Source organism: Stenella coeruleoalba (genome assembly GCF_951394435.1).
Source record: "Stenella coeruleoalba genome assembly, chromosome: 2".
Lineage (NCBI taxonomy): Eukaryota > Metazoa > Chordata > Mammalia > Artiodactyla > Delphinidae > Stenella > Stenella coeruleoalba.
The window spans coordinates 58,989,844-59,006,349 of record NC_137147.1 but is presented as its reverse complement, the minus strand read 5'-3'; the positions used below and the strand labels follow the sequence as shown (position 1 = coordinate 59,006,349).

The following is a 16,506-nucleotide window of genomic DNA, read 5'->3' as shown; positions in this document are numbered from 1 at the left end:
TTGTCTTATTCCTGATCTTAGAGGAAATGCTTTCAGCTTTTCACTGTCTGATAAGCTGTGGGCTTGTCATATATGGCCTTTACTTTGTTCCTTCTATACCCACTTTGTGGAGAGTTTTTCTTTACCATAAATGGATGTTAAATTTTGTCAAAAGCGTTTTCTCCATCTATTGAGATGATCACACGATTTTTATTCTTCAGTTTGTTAATGCGTTGTATCACAATGATTGATATATGGATAATGAACCATTCTTGCATCCCTAGGATAAATCCCACTTGATCATGGTGTATGATCCTTTTAATGTATTGCTGAATTCAGTTTTCTAATATTTTGTTGAGGACTTTTGCATCTATGTTGATCAGTGATCAACACAGAAATTTGAAAATTACTGTGGCCTGTAATTTTCTTTTCTTGTGGTGTCTTTTTCTGACTTTGGTATCAGGATGCTGCTGCCCTCATAGAATGGGTTTGGAAGTGTTCCTTCCTCTGCAACTTTTTGGAACAGTTTGAGAGCATAGGTGTTAACTCTTTTCTAAACATTTGGTAGAATTCACCTGTGAAGCCATCTGGTCCTGGACTTTTGTTTATTGGCTGTTTTTTAAAAAAATGAAATTCAGTTTCACTACTAGTCATTGGTCCTTTCATATCTTCTATATCTTCCTGGTTCAGTCTTGGTAGAGTGCACGTGTATAGGAATTTGTCCTTTTCTTCTAGCTTGTCCACTTTGTTGGTGTATAGTTGTTTGTAGTAATCTCTTATGATCCTTGTATTTCTGTACTGTTTGGCTGTAACTTCTTTTTCATTTCTGATTTTATTGATTTGGGCCCTCTTTCTTTTTTCTTGCTGAGTCTGGCTAAAGGTTTATCAATTTTATTTATCTTTTCAAAGAACCAGCTCTTAGTTTCATTGATCTTTTATATTGTTTTTTCAGTTTCTATTTCATTTATTTCTGCTCTGACCTTTATTATTTATTTCCTTTTACTAACTTTAGGTTTTGTTTTTTCTTCTTTTTCTAGTTTCTTTGGGTATAAGTTTAGGTTGTTTGAGATTTTTCTTGATGAGTCTGGCTAAAGGTTTATTCAAAACCACATATATATTATTATTCCAATTTTGTAAAAGGATGTTTCACATTTTACTAGAATTACCTCTGGTGAATTTTTACTTTAGATTAGCTTTACATAGCTTTCACCTTCATAAAAGCTTAATTCACATCAAAATCTTAAAAAAAAAAGTTAATGCCCTGCATGTTAGTAAAATTTAACAAGTTAATATAAGGAGACTGTCTGGAAGATCTCTGTTTTAGTTCCAGGTATACAATACTGAGTTCTTTCCTGCACAATGTCCACAACATGCCTTTGCTCAAAAGGCAGGTAACAAAAACATACTGGGAAAACAGTTCAGTTGGTTAGAAATATTTTCTTTCATCTTAATTCTTCAAATCAACTTAGCTCTGTTCCTATGGTAATATTAATAGGATACAACCTACTTAATAGTCCCTTTGCAAATCCTAAGATATGCTGTGAAAGAGCACAAAATCATAAAGTGTTTGATAATCAATCTTTCTAATACTATTGCAAAAAGAGAATGAATTTCTTCAACCTAATTGCATTCTTCTTTAATCCTATTTTTAAAAGTCATCAGTTTCAGATTCAGAGTGAAGTCAGATTGTTAAGTACTTATAATTTAGAAACTTAGTCTACAGACTACTCTCCTACTCTTTGCTCATTCAGTTGTCAAAATATGTATTGTGTGCCAATTACATGAAAAGTTATTGTGATTAAATTACAAATGTCTATGAGTTTAGACTCTTGGAGTGGAAATAAAGGTTTTAAAAAGACTAATTAAAAAAATCAGGTGAGACTAAAGAATTATCAACAATTTTGTTAAGTGTATTAATGCCACTGTGGTTATATATAAAAATGTCCATAATTTTCAGAATTTTATATTGAAGTGTGCAGTATAAAATGACATCTATATCTTGGATTTCCTTTCAAATACTTCAGTACAGATAAAAGAAAGCAAACGTGGCAAAAATCTTTAAATACTGAATCTGGATGATAGGTTCATTGTCTAGTTTTTGCGTGTGTTCAAAAATTTCACTAAAAAATTAGAAAAAAAAGGCAGTCATTTCTCTAATTGTGTAAATGGCAAGCTCACTTAACTACTCTGTGTCTCAGTTTCACCATCTTTAAAATAGAGATAATACCGCTGCCTACCTCATATGGTTGTTCAGTACTGCTGTTTCTCTGGGAGAACTAGTTTAGGATTTTAAGGACCATCAAGAACACATCCACTCAGCTCTCTGCAGTACTGGCAATATGACTGGACCTTGCCCTGCCCCACGAATATGGTGGTGACTCTACTAGGACTTTGTTACGGAGAAGGTGTGTGGCTTGAGAAGGTGAATCTAAGATACATAAGATCAAAGTCTCTTGCCTCAGGTGAAGCCTTTCTTCTTTGCCTTGAACCAAAGTTGCTTTTTTGAGGTTTCTAAGAATGAGATTCTTTTTGGAAGTTACCAGCAACATCTGAGTAACAAACCAGGTTAAAAGTTAGCTCAAGTGTGGCCCGTTTCCTGCTTTTTCCTTGTCCACTTAAGAGATGTAATAGAAGAGTACACATGATGAGTTTCTCGATAGAAAAACAGATTTACCTGACATAGCATTAACAGTGATAAGACCAGTGATTTGGGACAAAGGAAGGGAAGAAGCCTTGTGCAGAGTACCACTTACTTATTCTTTTCCACTTAGTCCTACCATCTTGAACCCACAGCCCATATGTGGGCCAGACTTAGGCAAATTCCCAGGAGTAATGGGTTCACATGAAGCAGGAAAGTGAGGGAGGAGAAGAGGAGAAAAAAAAAAATCCGAATGACTGCAGTAAGGAAGGCCAAGAAGTTTCTGAGGAAATTCAACAAACTGATTCTAATTTACGTAAGGCCTATATGAACCGGGCCCTGCTTGAAAGTATTCAGTGGTAAAGGAGCTAAATATCAAAGATAAGCCATGCTTTCAGAAAATAAACTGTGTCCAAAGCCTAGGTATTTCCTTTTTTTTCTTTTCTTCTTTTTTTTTTAAACACAAAAGGAAAACAAAATGAATAAAAACAGCCAAAGGAAATATCTTTATAGATATATTTAGGGAGTAGCAATTAAAAGAGCACTGTAATGTTAGCTGAACAATCGTATCTAATTTTTCATACTTACATTCTACTTCTAGAAGGCCTCCAGATAAAAATAAATAATCAGACTACTTATCACTTCCACTGCTCCCACCCTGGTCCATGCCACCATCATGTCTTGTCTGGGTTACTGCAATAGCCTCATAACCAGCTCATTGCTTCTACCCTTATCCTGCTACAAACTATTCCCAAAACAGCAGCTAGAATATTCCTTTTGAACTATTAGGTCATGTCACTCCTTGTCACAAAACCCTTTCATGGCTCCTCATGTCAGTTAGAGTCAAAGTCTTTATAGAAGCCCAATAAAGGCCTACTGATTTCCATATCACCTCTCCCTCTTACTTGGCTGACCTTTTCTACATCTCATTGGTTCTATGCTGTTTTACTTAACCATGCCAGTCATAGTCCCACTGCAGAGCCACTCCTCCACTTACTGCTATTTCTCCCAGGAATCACTTTCCAGAGAGAGAGACACACATGGCTTAGTCCCTCCCTTCCTTCAAATACTACTTCAGCAGTTAAGACCTTCCTTAAATTCCCCATTTTACACTGCAACCCTCCTTCCCACCTCCACCATTCCCATCTCCCTTCACTGGTTCATTTTGTGTCATAGCATGTATTACCAACTGTAATACTATATATTTTATTTATTTGTCTTGTTTTCCCACTAGAATAAGCTCTATGATGGCACAGCTTTTTAATTAATGCTGTATCCCCAGTCACTAGAACAAGGCCTGGCATTCAACAAATATGTTTAATAGTTTATTTACCTTAATTCATGACAAAAACTAGGGGCTTTTTATCTATACCTCACACATCATGGATTTATAATGTAGATCAGTTTTCAGGTACATTATATACTAGGAATACCTCTAAAATAACATATTTGCTCAGAAAAGTGAAAATTCTCTTCTCAAGACCTGTGATTTGCACTTATCTTTTCAACCATAGTTTTTATACACATAGTATATTAATATACATACTTAAGTTGTACGAAAAACATACAACTTAAAAAATTGGACAACCTAGAAGAAATGGGTAAGTTTCTAGAAACACAGAGCCCGCCAAAATTGAGCCAAGAAGAAACATAATTTGAACAGACTGATCACTAAAAGTGAACACAGAACCTGTAATAAAAAACTCCCTGCAAACAAAAGTCCAGGACCAGACAGCTTCACTGGAGAATTCTACCAAACATACAAATAAGAACTTATACCTGTCCTTCTCAAACTATTTCACAAGATTGAAGAGGAGGGAACACTCCCAAGTTCATTCTATGAAGCCACCATCACCCTGATACCAAAACCAAACAAAGACACTACTAAAAAAGATTACAGGCCAGTATCTTTGATGAATATAGATGCAAAAATTCTCAAAAAAAATTAGCAAACCAAATCCAACAACACATAAAAAGGATCATACACCATGATCAAGCTGGATTCATTCCAGGGTCACAAGGATGGTTCAATGTATGCACATCTATCAACGTGATACACCGCATTAGCAAAAGGAAAGACAAAAACTACATGATCATCTCAATAGATGCAGAAAAAGCATTTGACAAAATTCAACACACATTCATGATAAAAACTCTCACCAAAATGGGTATACAGGGAACTTATCTCAACATAATACATGCCATTTACAACAAACCCACAGCCAACATAATACTCGACAGTGAAAAGCTGAAAGCCTTTCCACTAAATTCAAGAATAAGACAAGGATGCCCACTCTCACCATTTCTATTTAATATTGTACTAGAAGTCTTAGTGACAGAAGTCAGACAGGAAAAAGAAACAAAAGGTATCCAAACTGGAAGAGAAGAGGTAAAACTGTCACTATTTGCAGGTGATAAGACACTCTACATAGAGAACCCTAAAGTCTCCATACAAGAACTATTAGAATAAGTGAATTCATCAAAGTAGCAGGATACAAGATTAATTTACAGAAATCTGTTGCATTCCTTTACACAATGAAATATCAGAAAGAGAAAGTAAAAAAAATCCCATTTAAAATTGTGACAAAAAAAAAATCTAGGAATAAGCCTAATCAAGGAGGTGAAAGACTTATACACTGAAAACTACAAAACACTGATAAAGGAAACTGAAGTTGCTTAAAAGAAATGGAAAGGTATCTCATGCTGTTGGGTTGGAAGACTTAATATTGTTAAAATGGCCACACTATCAAAGCAATCTACAGATTTAATGTGATTCCTATCAAAATACCCATGACATTTTTCACAGAACTAGAACAAATAATCCTAAAATTTTTATGGAATTACAGAAGACCGAGAATTGCCAAAGCAATCCTGAGGAAACAGAACAAAGCTGGAGGGATAACCCTTCCAGACTTCAGACAATACCACAAAGCTACAGTAATCAAAACACAATGGTAGTGACACAAAAACAGACATATAGATCAATGGAACAGAACAGAGAGCCCAGAAATAAACCCACGCACCTATGGTCAATTAATCTATGACAAAGAAGGCAAAAATATACAGTGGAGAAAAGATAGACTCTTCAACAAGTGGTGTTGGGAAAGCTGGACAGCTACATGTAAATCAGTGAAGTTAGAAAACTCCCTCACACCATACACAAAAATAAACTCAAAATGGTTTAAAGACATAAGTATAAGACATGACACCATATAACTCTTAGAAGAGAACATAGGCAAAATATTCTCGGACATAAACTGTGGCAAAATATTCTCGAACATAAACTGTAGCAATATTTTCTCAGATCAGTCTCCCAAGGCAAAGAAATAAAAGCGAAAATAAACAAATGGGACCTAATCAAACTTAAAAGCGTTTGCACAGCAAAGGAAACCATAAACAAAACCAAAAGACAACCTGTAGAATGGGAGAAAATATTTGTAAATGATGTGACTGACAAGGGGTTAATCTCCAAAGTATACAAACAGCTCATACAACTCAATATCAAAAAAAACAAACAACCCAATCAAAAAATGGGCAGAAGACCTAAACAGACAGTTCGGTAGAGTTCTTCTTAGACCTAAGAAGACATCCAGATGGCCAAGAGGCACATGAAAAGATGTTCAACATCACTAATTATTAGGGAAATGCAAATCAAAACTACATTGAGATACCACCTCACACCAGTCAGAATGGCCATCATCAAAAAGTCTACAAACAATAAATGCTGGAGAGGGTATGGAGAAAAGGGAACCCTCCTGCCCTGTTGGTGGGAATGTAAATTGGTACAGCCACTATGGAGAACAGTATGGGAGGTTCCTTAAAAAACTAAAAATAGGGACTTCCCTGGTGGCGCAGTGGTTGAGACTCTGCCTGCCGATGCAGGGGACATGGGTTTGTGCCCTGGTCCGGGAAGATCCCACATGCCGCGGAGCGACAAGGCCCGTGAGCCATGGCCACTGAGCCTGCGCGCCCGGAGCCTGTGCTCCGCAACGGGAGAGGCCACAACAGTGAGAGGCCCACGTACCACAAAAACAAAAACAAAAAAAAAAAACAACTAAAAATAGATCTACCATATGATCCAGCAATCTCACTCTTAGGCATATGTCTGGAAAAGTGAAAACTCCAATTTGAAAAGATACAAGCACCCCAATGTTCATAGCAGCACTATTTATAAAAGCCAAGACATGGAAACAACCCAAGTGCCCATCAACAGATGATTGGTTTAAGAAGATGTGGCATACATACACAATGGAATATTACTCATCCATAGAAAAGAATGAAATATTGCCATTTGCAGCAACATGGATGGACCTAGAGAATATCATACTAAGTAATTCAGACAGAGAAAGACAAATATTATATGTTATCACTTACATGTAGAATCTAAAAAATAATACAAATGTATCTATATATAAAACAGAAACAGGGCTTCCCTGGTGGCGCAGTGGTTGAGAGTCCGCCTGCCAATGCAGGGGACACGGGTTCGTGCCCTGGTCCGGGAAGATCCCACATGCCGCGTAGTGGCTGGGCCCGTGAGCCATGGCCGCTGAGCCTACGTGTCCGGAGCCTGTGCTCCGCAACGGGAGAGGCCACAACAGTGAGAGGCCCGCGTACCGCAAAAAAAAAAACAAAACAAAACAGAAACAGACTCACAGACATAGAAAACAAACTTATGGTTACCAAAGGGGAAAAGGAGGCGGGGAGGGATAAATTAGGGGTATGGGATTAACAGATACAAACTACTATACATAAAATAGATAGGCAACAAGGATTTACTGTACAGCACAGGGAACTATATTCAATATCTTGTAAAAACCTATAACAAAATAATCTGAAAAAATATACAAGTGAATCACTTTGCTGCACACCTGAAACTAACAATATTATAAACCAACTATACTTCAATAAAAAAATTTAAAAAATAAAAAAACACACACCACTTCAATATATATATATATAAATTTCATATGATATTGCTTATATAATGGAATCTAAAAAAAAGGGTACAAATGAACTTATCTACAAAACAGATATAGAGTTACAGATGTAGAAAACAAACTTATGGTTACCAGGGGATTGGGGGGGGGCAGGGATGAGTTGGAAGACTGGGATTGTCACATACACACTACTATATATATTCAGTAAAATAGATAACTAATAAGGACCTACTGTATAGCACAGGAAACTCTACTCAATACTCTGTAATGACCTATATGGGAAAAAGAATCTAAAAAAGAGTGGATATATGTATATGTATAACTGATTCACTTTGCTGTATACCTGAAACTAACACAATATTGTAAATCAACTAAACTCCCAATAAAAATTTAAAAAAAAATCACTGAAAAGAGATATCTTATTCTCTTTCTAGCGTAAGAATTTCCCTGTGAATCAAACAACCAACACAATTTCTGACAGCCTTTTACAAAAACCTACAACATATAGATTCAATGTGTTAGATTGGACTATTCTTTGAAAACAATATTAACATCCTATGAGCTTAAGAAAGATTCCTCAAGGTCTAACTGCAGAGTGCTGAACACTCTTCATCTTTCTCTGGGATTTCTATTGGACTGTTTAGTACAACTGAGACCCAAAGGCTTCTGATGTCTTGGTCATGAAGACCTTTTCTCTCTTCTGTGGTTCAGAATTGGCAAACTTTATCCGTGGCAGAAACTCTAGTATGTTTCCTTTCATTTCAGAGGATCCAAAATTATTTATTTGATGTAATAAGTAGTATCAGTGTAAAAATGTGAAACACAGCCACCTTAGAGTTAATACAGCTAAGTTTAATTAACTACGGAAAAGGAGAATATATAAGAAATTGGTACTTTAAAAAGATGCACTTAAAACGGTTGAAGTCTTTCTCAATGATGTAAAGGAGCTCACAGAATGCAATTTTTTCCTTTTCTGAACTGAAAAAAGCTAAAATAATCTACATCATTGCATGAAATTCTTTCAGATCACTTCTAATTTTCTTAGTCTATGTTCAATATCAAATGTGTTTAGAGTCACATAACACTTTTTGATAACATATTTCCTCCTCTCAGAAACATTAATGAATGACCACAGCCAAATCAAACAAAGAAAACAAACACTTTAGAGAAGTGCTGTCCAACAGAACTTTCTGCCACGCTGGAAATGCTCTATTCTATGCTGTCCAAAATGGTAGCCACTAGCCACATATGGCTATGGAGCACTTGAAATGTGGCAAGTACAAATAACTGAATCTTTAATTTTATTCAAGTAATTAAAATTTAAACAGCTATACGTGGCTAGTGGCACAGCTTTAGAGATTCCAGAAATCAGTCACGGGCCTATAATAGTATTCCTTATTAGCTTTCTTAAGATCCATTAATTAAAAGTAATTTCCCAGAATTTGCTTTACCAATTCACTTACTCAATTACCATCTAAGAATTATCATCATCCTCAAATCCCAGATGTTATTAAAAAAAGGTTTACTTAAATAAGACTGACATTTAAAATTGTTATTTAACATATTATTAAAAGATAATTTTAACAGTACTAAGGACAACAAAACTGAGTGCGTTTTACAGAGAAATGATGAAAAATATTTGATTCTTCCCTTCCTCTATCTACATCCCAGCAGCAAGTCTTCTTGGCTCTACTTCCAAAATATATTCCAAATCCATTCACTTTTTAAAATCTTCTTTTCCTCCACCATACTCCAGGCTACCATCATCTCTTGCCTAGATTATTGCAACAGCTTCCCTTTAGTCTCCCTGCTTCCTCTCTGTTCATTCTTAAAATTCATTCATTACACAGCAACCAGAGTGATTGTCTTAAAATGCAAATTAGATCACCTTATGCTTGTCCTTAAAATTTTTTCAATGACTTCTTCTATTCTTAGGATATAGTCCAAACTTTATTCCACAAGCCCACCTAAACAGCACCATTCCTTCCTCCTGCTACATCTTAGAGCTCACTGTGACACCACTTTTCACCCTTCACATGGTCCTGCCATACTTTCTTTCCTAGTGCTCCAACAGGCCCAAAATTTGTCTGGCCTAAGGCGTTGGTGCTGTTTTTTTCTGCTTGGAATGCTATTTTCTCATATCTTCAGATAGGTGACTCTTGTCATTCAGGCTGCAGCTCAAATGTCCTTTTCAGAAGAGGTTTTTCCCTCACCACTCTATCTCATTTTGCTACCTAGTCACTATTACATAGTCCTCTTTTATTTTCAGATTTTCTTTTACTTTTACAACCGAAATAATCTTTGTTTACTTGTTTCTGCCTATCTTTTCCCTCTGGAATGTTGAATCCATGGAAACAGGGAGCTTGTCTTCACTGCTTTGGCACATAGTAAGCTCTCAATATTTGGAGGGAAAAAAACCAGACTTTTTGTAACTATCATCTTTGGTCATACATAAATTGATCAAACTGGGTGAACTCTTTCAAGGCTGCCTCAGAACTAACACATTAAAATGGAAATAATTTAATCCCTTCATTCAAAAGCTGCTCAACAGCTTCTTTTAACACAAAAAATACTTTACTTTGACAATCTTTTATTGAGTTTTATCTTCCTATCCTCTATCAGTTCTCAGTCATGGTAAGAATGGACCTATAGACTAAAGAGAGCCCTAATTCCTCTCAGCAGCCCTCAGAGGAGATTAGTTTCTTCAGCAGGTTAGTCTCCTTCCTTCTCAATGACCTTGAAGCTGTCCCCATGGAGCCACTTTAAATTTGTCAGTTTTAAGGTAAGGAGTCTGTTGGGTATGGTATCTCTTCTCTAAAGGCAACCATTTCTCGGAGTGCGAGGACGGGTCAGAATCCCAATGTTTTAGTATACATATTCTGTAAATGGGTTTTTTAAAGCAAATAATAAAAGTAAGCTCTCAAAAGTGAAATGTTATTATCACGTTATTTATTACCCCATGATGGGGAAAAGTATTTCAAGAAAAATAAGGCTCAGGGTTGCTGGAGGTAATACCTTCAAGACATTTCCTACCTTCTTAGGTAGTAATATGAAATGTCCAAACAATTTTTAATCTATTTTAAGATGTATTTTTAAATTGCCTTATCAGCTGTTGGGTCTTAGTAGACTGATGTTGAAAAAACAATACAAAGGTAAGACTCTCCGTCACTGCAGGTGCCAAATCAGCAAAACAAATCTAAGAATTATTTTTTTTTTTTTTTTATTTATTTTTTTTTTTTTTATGTGGTACGCGGGCCTCTCACTGTTGTGGCCTCTCCCGTTGTGGAGCACAGGCTCTGGACGCGCAGGCTCAGCGGCCACAGCTCACGGGCCCAGCCGCTCTGCGGCATGTGGGATCCTCCCGGACCGGGGCACGAACCCGTGTCCCCTGCATCGGCAGGCGGACTCCTAACCACTGCGCCACCAGGGAAGCCCTAAGAATTATTAATAGACCTTCTACTACTAAGAGGGGATATAGCAAGCAGTCATAAAATTGGTCAATCTAGATACATGTAGTTAGAGTTGTAACAAGAAAATCACCCTTATACAAAATCTCTCTAGCCTGCATCTTTCAAAAAAGTACTGCCCCCCAAATAGTATTTCATCCAAAAAAGGTTCATGCAAAATATTTATACAGTCCAGGAAAGCATAAATCAGATGATGACAATGTACCTATGCCTACTGTTTAAGAATAAGTATTTTTAGTGACTGAGTCTATTAGCTATTATTATCATAAATCTTATTGTCCATGAAGTCTCATTTTTCCTAAGGAGTCTGAAATACAGCATTTTAATAGGCAGTACTCAACTTGACAGGTTAAATCCTAAAAATGCATATTTAAATTTGTTGTTTTGAACTTCTAAGTACAATTTCCTGTAGAACAATTATAGAAGAAACTCAGCCAATTTAACCTCTAATACAGTTGAATGAGTACTTATTTTATTTCTGCTCTTACTGTTGTTGATCAAGAAGGTAGGTATCCTAGCCCCCTGTAGAGAAGTGAGCTCTGAAGGTAGAGGACTGTATTTTACCCTCTGCGAGGTATTTTTGTACCTCTTTGATACTCATCAGTTGTTCCCAACACCTAAGATATTGGTAAGGTGGCTATAGTCACTCTTGAGAGTACGTGTGTATATGAAACCCAGGAATCAAGCAAAACAAAATGCCAATTATCCTCTCAGAACAGTACCCTTGAAAAGTTCCCACAATTCAAGGTTATGGTTTTAGTTCTTTTCTTTAAAGACATGAAAATAACTGAATACAACAAAATAACAGTCTGAATTGTATGAATTGTTTAAAGAAATTCAACACAAGGCCTGGAAACATAAAGCTTGTGACTTGGTAGGTTTCATATCCCCCATTTCTACCTACAAAATGGTAGAAATCATAAAGAAAAACCACTGTAAATTTAACTTGGAAATGTAAAGAACAATGTCAAATGTTGATGTGGTGTACCACTATTTTGCCTATATAACCTATCCATCCAGTTATTAAAACACTTAAAAGGAACCAGGCACTTTGCAAGACTTGTTCTTACTTGGTCAAAAGACACGCATTTTTAGATGGCTGCTCAGAACTGCTATCTGATCTCAAGAAAAATCTAATTGATACTTGCTGAATTCAAACCACACCCCCCACCCCCACATTGGTCTCATCAGTAGTAAGTGCTCCCTGACTGAATCTTTCTAACTTCTAGGTCAGTTGGGCCTCGAGCCATACATTCAACTCTGACAAAGAGTCTCCAACCTGATCAAGACCAACTTACAGCCTTGAACAGCCTCTTTTGCCACATAAAATCAAAGTAATAAAATGAAATGGCTTGGTGTGAAAAGCTGGGGAAATACACAGCCCACTGGAATGATGGAGCCATGCTCCAGATACAACTTGGAGCTATATGCTTATCTCCCACCCTTATGATTCAAACACAGAATTAAGAATATCTATCTATCTATCTCACCTAGCATTAAACCAGGACCTTCACTCCACCCTGTTCAACATAATGTATTTATTGCAAAAGGAAGAACACTGCTCTTAGAGAAAAACAATGCTGTATGACAATGTGCACATCACTTGTTTCAGTTTCCTTTCTATAAAATAGGGATAATAATAGCTGTCCCGACTAACTCACAGGGTCATTGAAAGGATCAAATAAGACAGTGAATGTGAAAGTACTTGCAAACTGCTAAACTATTATTGCTAAGTTGCTCCTTTTTTGAACTTCTGAGCTTTCCTCTACCTCATAGTTTAATTGCAAGGTTGGTTAGAATATCCAGATACAGAAAATCTACATTAATAGGATTTTGGAGAGGGCGGTAGATAAATAATGGAAAATACTGATTAGGACAATGGGCCAGAACATAGGAAGTTAGCCCCAGAATTACAGTAAAGTCTTGATGCAAAACCACTACCGTTAGGGCTTACTCTTTGCAGACACCGGCCAGTTCCCCCAACACACACAAACACCAAGCTGTACTGTGCTACTTTTAGGTGAATCACTGGGGATAAGCTGAGTCTGGAGGTAAAACGGGGAGAGACTTCCAGTCCTGATGATCAGGCTGTTCCCCAATCCCTTTAACAAACACTCCTCCTACTCTTTGTGCCTGCCCTAGTTAATCAAAACTATTCCCGGTAAGAAAATGGCTGTCAAAGATTTTTTGCAAGGAGAGTCTTGTAACTATGAGAAACCAGTAGCATACCTACTCCTTCCTCCACCACAAACTATTCTGAATGGATAGATTCAGAAACAAAAAAAAACGGATTATGGTTTGTTTCTCCCAAGACTCACTCTGGGCCTCACCCTCCAAGCTTCAGCTCTCCCATCTGTAAAAAGAAGAATGACGGCGCCTGTCAACTCCATCCTACTGGTACCGAAAGGATGGATGAGACAGTGCCTGGAAGGCGCCAGGAGTGCTGTCTGATAAACACTAAGTCCTTCACTGTTTATAAAGTATTATGAGTCCCATTACGCCCTCCCACCTCAAAGGAATCGCCGGATTAGAACTGACACCCCCAGTCACTGAAAAGAGCAACGAGCAACGCTGAAGCGGGCGGGGCGTATCCGCACTGAATCTGTTTCGAGGTGTGAGGAAGGAGGCGACCCTGCGCCCCGGAGAGGAGGAACGGGGAGAGAAGGTTGAACGCAGGGGCCGCGAAGAGCCTACCTGTTGTTCCGGATGCTGACCAGCACGCACAGCACCAGCTCTAAGTAGGTGCGTAGCACTTCCAGCCAACGGGTTGAGAGCTGCAGGGCTTCGACTTCTTCCCCGCCAGTCCTGGTGTCGACGCGGCCTCCATCGCCCGGGCCGCCTCCGCCGCTCAGGTAATTCTCCGCGGCGAATTCAACGCGCAGCTCTCGCACAAACCAGCCGCACTTGCGCATGAGGAATTCGAGCCGTGGCTGCTCCGAGGGCGAGACGCGGAGGCAGATGCGGAGCTGGGGCCAGAGAGCCGGGTAGAAGAGGCACTCGCGCCAGTGAGAACAGGAGGCCGAGGCCCGTAGCCGGTCGGAAGCGGACAGGAAGGAGAAGATGTGCACGATTAGCTCGCTGGGCAGCGACGCGGCGCCTGCCGCTTGTCCGCACAGAGCCATTCGGCCCCGCCGCAGGCTGCCGGTCCTCGGCCGCCCCCGCAGTCCCCGGAGCAGCCCCCGCAGCCGTCGCAGCTGCTGCAGCCGCAGCCGCTGCCGCCGCCACCGCGCCACCCGGGCGGCCCCGGCTCGGGTTCGGGCTCCCGGTGGTCGGGGCTGCGGCACTGACAAGAACAACAACATCAATGACAAGGAAGAAGGGGGCGGAACCGTCGTGGGTCTCGGCGGAACCAAGTGCAGCACAAGTTGCGGAGAGGGGTAATGGCCTCTGCGGGGATGGCCTCCAGATAGCCAGGCTCTGGCCTCTCAACCTCTACTCATGCGCATCCGAGGCCTGCACACTCAGGAACTTCAAAACCCTCGCTTGGACTGGTTAGGGGCCCGGAAGCGGCAGGATTTATTGTAAGGAAACGGCAGCCCTCCCCGCGCCTGGAGGCGGAGGCAGAGCAGTGGTAGGAGCTGAGTTTGACGTCACCGGTGGTGGGAGGAGCCCTGCGTGACTGGGCGCGACTTCCGGAAGAAGGGAGCGCCAGATTGACGGTAGGGAAGGGAGACGCAGCATGTGATCCCTGACGCAGGCAGGCAGACCGGCGGGGCGGGGCGGGGCGGGGCGGGAAGCGCTGGTGGTGCCGGCGATGGGCGCCCCCTCCCGTCTGACAGAGGCCGCCGAGTTCCGTCAAGTCTGTAAGTCGGTTAACTTGGGCGCTCAGGCGGTGGAGGTGGCGGAACTCGCGTTGGTGCAAGGGCTCGTGATGCTTCTCATTATACGTTTCTCTGTTGCTGGGCTGAGGACTCAAGAGCCAGAGTGGTGGCTTGGGTCTTTCTCAGCCATTCCACCTGCCCGGAGTATTGTTGGGAGTTTCTGAGAGACAGCCGCTAAGGATGGGGGGCGGGCTCAGTCGCGGGCTTCCCCGGAGGGGCTGGGTCGCGTAGAGGAGAAGCGCGGGGCGGGGCGGCTGGAGGCCGGACGGAGGTCGTGAGTGGACACCCCCCATTCCTTGTTCGGACCTCGAAGTGGACTTGCGCGTACACCTGGTGTGTGGGGAAGGAGTGAGGACAGCGCCACCCTTTGGATTTAGAGGGAGAGGAGGAAAAAAAGGCGAATGAGTTAGGTTTGTTGGTTGATAATGGGCCTCTTCTCCGCGGTTTGAGGGAGGCTCCGAGTTCCCGATTTGGAGGCCCTAGGTGTAAAGAAGCTGATTGTTAGGGTAAAGGTTTTCTTTAGCTTGGCGCCCCTAATTTGAGAGAGGGACTTTCGAAAGAGTGTATCTTAACTTCATCGCACTTGGGAAGTAGTTAACTGATTGTAAGGGTCAGGGAAGTCAGAAAAGGAGTAAGTGATTTTATGTAATAATTGAGGATTGCTTCAGTGAGGCTGCCGCTTCAAAGCCTTAACTATGATCTTGGAACAGCCTAGTTTTCTAGTGATTAACTCCAATAAGCTGTTCTACTAGATATTTTTAGCTCTTTGAAGGCAAAACTCTCCATTCATGTTGCTTTGATGACTTTTGGTGTCTTGCACATACCACGTTGCCAGTGATGTGTTATCTTCATTTTGGTACCAGTAGAAAAAAAAAGAAAAAAGCTAGCCTTCATGGTAGCTCACTTCTCTGAACCTCTTGTCTGCAAGAGATTCTTCTATGTAATTATTATTATATTTTTATGAATGAGCACTAATAGAAACAGCAGTGAATTAGGAAGTTGAGACTTGGATTTAAATTTTTTATATTTTAAACTCATGAAATATTTTGAAGTGAACCATGGACATTTGGATCTCCCACTTATAAGTACTTCAGTATGCATCTCTAAAAGCATATTACTATATAACAAAAATAATATTATTACACTTAAATAACTTCTGTTATCTAATAACCCATCTTCAAATTTATCTAGTTATCTCCCAAATGTTCTTTATAGCTGTTTTGTCCAAACCAGGATCCGATTAAGGACCACACTTGTTTTTGTTTGTATTTCAAGTCTCTTTTAATCTAGAATAGTCACCGCCCAACACACAGTTTTTTCTTTTTTTTGCCTCTCTGATTAGCTAAAGAGAGGAGGCTTATTGTCCTGTAGAATATCTCCCTTTTTGTAATTGTTTGACTACTTTCTCTTGGTGTTTAGCTTACTATTCTAGTACCTGAATTTCTAATAAACCGGGACATTAATGCTAAAGGCTTGATTAGGTTAATTTTGATCTTCCTCCATATAAAGTTCTGTGTTTTGTTAAACCTTAAAACAAAATCTATGAGATGTTATTTTTTACAAATGTCCAACTTCTCCATCAACCATTCACTTAATGGCCTTAACAATAATTGATAATTCTTGCCTGAATCTTAATTGTGGGTTCCAAAACGATAATTTCTAAT

At 39.6% G+C, this 16,506-nt stretch overlaps 1 protein-coding gene across 1 annotated transcript in view; it reads right to left on the bottom strand.

Annotated features, from left to right (window-relative positions):
- FBXO33 (F-box protein 33) overlaps positions 1-14,584 on the bottom strand; it is a 40,840-nt gene extending 26,256 nt beyond the window's left edge. The window contains exon 1 of the mRNA XM_079913686.1: positions 13,716-14,584. Coding sequence (XP_079769812.1) covers positions 13,716-14,323 — 608 coding nt within the window. The 5' untranslated portion in view covers positions 14,324-14,584. The remainder of the gene's footprint in view (positions 1-13,715) is intronic.
- Between the last annotated feature and the right edge of the window lie 1,922 nt (positions 14,585-16,506).